General features: G+C 47.5%; 2 protein-coding genes across 2 annotated transcripts in view; one reads left to right on the plus strand and one right to left on the minus strand.

Annotated features, from left to right (window-relative positions):
• LOC125948207 (NADH dehydrogenase [ubiquinone] flavoprotein 2, mitochondrial) overlaps positions 1-1085 on the minus strand; it is a 1211-nt gene extending 126 nt beyond the window's left edge. The window contains exons 1-5 of the mRNA XM_049674043.1: positions 924-1085; positions 700-825; positions 365-640; positions 175-294; positions 1-105 (exon numbers count right to left, since the gene is read on the minus strand). The exon at positions 1-105 is cut by the window's left edge and continues 126 nt beyond it. Of these exons, the coding sequence (XP_049530000.1) occupies positions 1-105; positions 175-294; positions 365-640; positions 700-825; positions 924-950 (654 nt within the window). The 5' untranslated portion in view covers positions 951-1085. The remainder of the gene's footprint in view (positions 106-174; positions 295-364; positions 641-699; positions 826-923) is intronic.
• Positions 1086-1252: 167 nt separating this feature from the next.
• LOC125948171 (nucleolar protein 58) lies at positions 1253-4136 on the plus strand. The gene is made up of 7 exons (XM_049673986.1): positions 1253-1433; positions 1541-1617; positions 1890-2327; positions 2389-2558; positions 2637-2867; positions 2931-3409; positions 3491-4136. The coding sequence occupies exons 1-7, from the start codon at positions 1389-1391 to the stop codon at positions 3710-3712; spliced, it is 1662 nt and encodes a 553-aa protein (XP_049529943.1). The 5' UTR covers positions 1253-1388; the 3' UTR covers positions 3713-4136.
• The last annotated feature ends 864 nt before the right edge of the window (positions 4137-5000 follow it).

Below are 5000 nucleotides of genomic sequence, written 5' to 3' on the forward strand. Positions count from 1 at the left end.
GACCGGTTCCGATGCAAATCGTCCATTGCGAGGACCCGGACGCGGATTCTTTCCTTGCTTTAGGCTGTCCAGAATTTCTTCCGTATCGGCCACGCTTAGGTCTTCCTACGATTAATGAAGCAAACGTTCATTATCAAAGCGTTTCATAAACTACTATCCGGGGGAGGTACTAACGTAGTAATCGTCATTAACGGCTAGCATTGGGGCGTTCACACACGCACCCAAACACTCGACCTCCGAGATGGTGAACAAGCCGTCCTTCGTCGTCTCTCCGACACCGATTCCGAGGTGTTTCTACGGTAGAAATGAATTCATTATACGTTGCTTCAAGAATAATTGGGCAAGCAAAGCTTGTGCTGTATACCTTGCAGGCCGCAAGAACCTCATCTGAACCGCACAGCCAGCATGGCGTGGTGGTGCACACCTGGATGTGGTATTTTCCCGTCGGTTTGCGCATAAACATCGTGTAGAAAGTGGCCACCTCGTACACACGCATATGCGGTAGTCCCAGAATGTCGGCCACCTTGTGCATGGCGGAGATTGGCAGCCATCCGTGCTGTCGCTGGGCCAGATCCAGCAGTGGGATCATGGCACCCCGTTTGTGTCCCTCCGGGTAGATGTTCAGGATGGCTTCAGCACGCTGTAATGAATTGCGATTAGTACGAGAGCGTCCAGGCGCAGATCCTGCGAAGCCAGTACCTTCTGATTTTCGGCAGTAAACTCGAACAGGATGCTGGGGTTATCCTCGGGAGTATCGCGGTGCACGAACAAGTTGTCGCTCCTCTTCACCGTCGATGTGCTGAGCGGTCGTACCGCCGCAGTCCTCTGCAAGTACCGGGGGAACTTATGTAATACTGGCCATCACAATAAAGCCACCGGTGCCACAGGACGCTACTGGTAAAGGAGCTCCTTGGAGAACTTACCAGAGTGTTGGCAAATAGGCGCAACATCGCTAGTTGCTTCGCAAAGGATTTTCCTGCGCAAAGAAAATTTACTTTCACCACCAGCCGCGGAGCCGAAATTCCCAGCTGACAGGATTCCGAATGTTATGATTTTGCGAAGCACCTGTCAAACCAAATTTTTCTCTTTTCAAATATTCTAGAATTCGGGTCACGGTATACGGAAAATGAACTGCTTTTTTACTAAAACAATTTATCAACTAAATAAACACAATTTAACGTGAAATCTACAGAAAATAAAATTTTAGAAAAGTCCAAACGAGTAGACCTCCCCCTCAATCCATCAAGGAGCTGTCAAAGCGGCTGTCAGCGGCGAGCACGTTTTCGAAAAGTTTGTGGAAGCGGCGCGATCGGCCTTTTGGAAATTCCCGATAAAACGGAGTGAAAACCGCTTCCTACGCGCAGGAATCGTTTAGGAAACAGGACAAAATGTTTATCCTTTACGAAACGCCGGCAGGCTATGCCATTTTTAAGGTGAGTTTACCGACCTCGAGCCCTTCGTGTACCCGGCGAACTTGGTGCTCTTCGAGGCGACGCGCGTGTTTCGGAGGTTATAAAGCGGATCATTTTTATCTTTGCAGCTTTTGGACAGTAACAAATTCAAAGAGATCGACAATCTCTATCTTGAATTTGAGTCACCGGAAAAGGCCAACAAAATGTAAGTATCGCCGAAGCGTTCCGGTGTTTACCCTTAACTGATACCCCACACAGACGCTAAGTTCCGTTTGATCGTGGAAGCGAAGCGATTGAATTTTAAGATGCGTCTAATAGCAATCAAAGCATAAAATTTCACCTTACGGTCGTGAAGATCCTAGATTTGTCGTAAATTTTGCTTTTATGCACATCCTGCTGTTCCCTATCGAATGACGGGATAGCTGTTCAGTTGGAAGGACAATAACATCTTCTTCAACATTCTTCTTACGATTTCAGCGTTAAGTTGAAGCATTTCGAGAAGTTTGCCGATACAACAGAAGCCTTGTCTGCGGCCACAGCCGCGGTTGAGGGTAAGGTGTCGAAATCGCTCAAAAAAGTGCTGAAGAAGCTTGTGGTGGACGATGTACAGGAACAGCTGTTGGTGGCCGATGCTAAGCTGGGAAATGCTATCAAGGACAAGTTGTCGCTGCAATGCGTTTCCAACACATCAGTCCAAGAGCTGATGCGTTGCATTCGCAGCCAATCGGAGAATCTACTTTCCGGACTACCTAAGAAGGAAATGACGGCCATGTCGCTCGGTTTGGCTCATTCGCTGTCGCGCTACAAGCTCAAGTTCTCGCCCGACAAGATCGATACGATGATCGTGCAGGCTCAAAATCTGCTGGATGATTTAGATAAGGAGCTGAACAACTATATGATGCGCGTGCGTGAATGGTAAGAAAGGCAGAGGTACAATGGTAAACGATTAGGACATTACGAACGCATTCTTTTGAAGGTACGGATGGCATTTCCCCGAACTGGGAAAGATTCTGACCGACAATGTGGCGTACATTAAGACGATCAAACTCGTCGGCACGAGAGATAACATGGCGGATACGGATCTGTCCGATATTTTGATGGACGAGCTGGAACAGAAAGTAAAGGAAGCTGCTGAAATTTCTATGGGTAGGTAGACGTTCTGTAAACTTGCTTAGAGTAGCCAGAGTGACCTAACAGAGATTATGCGTAAATTCTTCCTTGCAGGTACGGAAATATCGGATGAGGACATTCTTAACATCCAGAATCTGTGCGATGAGATCATATCGATCAACGAGTATCGTGCTCATTTGAGCGAGTACTTGAAGGCCCGCATGATGGCTATGGCTCCAAATCTGACCGTGCTTGTCGGAGAAACGGTCGGTGCCCGGCTGATCGCACACTCCGGATCGTTGGTTAATCTCGCTAAGCATCCGGCCTCTACAGTTCAGATTTTGGGTATGTATTGTACCGTCCTGGTCGTTTGGCGATAGGTAATCATTTTTATTGTTCTGTTCGTAGGGTCCGAAAAGGCACTCTTCCGAGCTTTGAAAACGAAGAAAGATACCCCGAAGTATGGTTTGATTTTCCATGCCAGTTTGGTTGGCTCAGCAAGCACCAAGAACAAGGGTCGAATTTCTCGTTCCTTGGCTGCCAAAGCTTCTCTTGCAACGCGTGTTGACGCATTCGGAGACGATGTTACGATGCAGCTTGGAATCGATCATCGGGCTAAGCTGGAAACACGGTTACGCATGCTTGAGGAGGGTAACATCACGAAGCTGTCTGGAGCAAAGGCAAAGGCAAAGCTGCAAAAGTTCCACGCGGTTAGTGAGGTGAAAACGTTCAAGGTGGCCACCGACAGTACGCTGCCATCGACTTCGAAGAAAATCAAACAGGAAGATGAAGCGCCGAATGCTCCCTCGCACAAAAAGATCAAGGTAGAGGCCGAAACAGAGGAAGCCGCACCATCGCCGAAAAAGAAAAAGAAGGTCAAGCAGGAGGTAAGTGCCACTGTTGATATGAGAATACCATTATTCTGTTTTATAAAAAAAAACTTGTTTCCCTGTTGTTTTCCTTCTCAGGAGTCGGCTGTAGCTGAAGAGGAGCAGCAAGAAGTAGAAGAGCAGCCAACGACCGGCGACGAGGGTTCCTCGAAGAAGAAGAAAAAGAAGAAGGTGAAGCAAGAGCAGGAGGCGGCCGATGAGAGCGTCCTGGACGAGAGTGTGGCCGAGACTTCTGGTTCGGCAAAGAAAGCTAAAAAGGAGAAAAAGAAAAAACAAGCAGCAGAAGCGGAGGATGAATGATTTGTAACCGGAAATGGAAGAACATCTTCCGAAGATCCTGAAATCCGTTGCTATGAAACAAACTCAGCAGTGCAGTGCAGTGCTTTGGTTTCTCTGCATACGGAATCCATGTTTATACAAAATTGCTAACTGCTTAAGCATCCTATTTCTCTTTTTAAGCTGTCGGCAATCTGCACAGCATTTTTTTTCTAAACATGTTAAACTCTTTGATTCAACGGAGCGGAGTGGCAGTTTACATCCCCAACTTTTTTTTACCATCCAATAGAGTGCTGTAAAATGGTTAGCTAGATGCAGTTGTGCGAAGGAAATTCGCATGTTTATAGCAGCAAGTTTTATATTTTCACAATCTTTTCGTAGACATTAAGTGGCAGTGTTAGCATTAAGAGAAAACAAGAAATATAATTAGAATTGTATCCAAAGTGAATTTAACTTTGTTTCGCTAAATTTCCAAACTATTCCTCTGCAGACAATTTCCGTAGCTCACTGTTAAATTGTGCTTACCACACGCACACATGCCCAATAATGTTCCGAGAGCCTGCCATGTCCATTGCATGCTTGGAACGGTTTGCGCCCATATCCTTAGTACATTCCACTATCCATACATCCCCTACTCAGCTCAGTACCAGCGGTGATCCTTTCACGTGCTCCACGCTAGGACAATCACAGTTTCGACGAGCGAATCTCTATCGCCAGGTGGATAAACGCGTGGGCTGCAAGGGCGACATTCAGAAATCACGTGATTGAGGAGACGATCTATCCGGCTGGTTCCGGCCTATACCGCAGCGCCTGGCACAAAACTATGTTGGCGCTATTCGCAACAATGCTAACGAGGGTATCACCGTCGGCCGATGGTGGCAACAATAATAACAACCGAACGACAGCGTTCCCACGGAACAGGCCGCCTACCAACTGAACGGCAACTGTTTAAAAATTCAACAATTTTCACCGGAGCAGCAGCGTAAAGCGTTTGTGCGGAAGTGTACGGAGGTCGGTGCGGGGCGTGTGGCACGGGGTATGCGCGTAATTTCCCAGTTGAGTGATGCTTGTGGCCTTATCGGCGCTCAGAAACGGCAAATGATCGAACATTATCTGTGATGGAACAACTTTCACCCGCTCATCGTCGTCACGGTGCAGCCAGCAGCGCGGTGTGACCGACGAACAATAGGTTGTGCGGTGCCGAAGGATCCGTGAACAAAATACAAGACAAGGGACAGGGGCAGGCAGGTAGGTGGAGTAGAGTGAGGTTGGAGCCTTTTGAGCCTTGAGTCGTGATACAACTAATTACTTC

Source organism: Anopheles darlingi, chromosome 2 (genome assembly GCF_943734745.1).
Source record: "Anopheles darlingi chromosome 2, idAnoDarlMG_H_01, whole genome shotgun sequence".
Taxonomy (NCBI): Eukaryota; Metazoa; Arthropoda; class Insecta; order Diptera; family Culicidae; genus Anopheles; species Anopheles darlingi.

Coding starts and splice junctions, on each gene's coding strand:
- LOC125948171 (XM_049673986.1), top strand. CDS start 1,389: ATGTTTATCCTTTACGAAACGCCGGCAGGCTATGCCATTTTTAAG. Junction 2,328..2,388: donor ATGATGCGCGTGCGTGAATG/GTAAGAAAGGCA, acceptor ATTCTTTTGAAG/GTACGGATGGCATTTCCCCG. Junction 2,559..2,636: donor AGCTGCTGAAATTTCTATGG/GTAGGTAGACGT, acceptor TCTTCCTTGCAG/GTACGGAAATATCGGATGAG.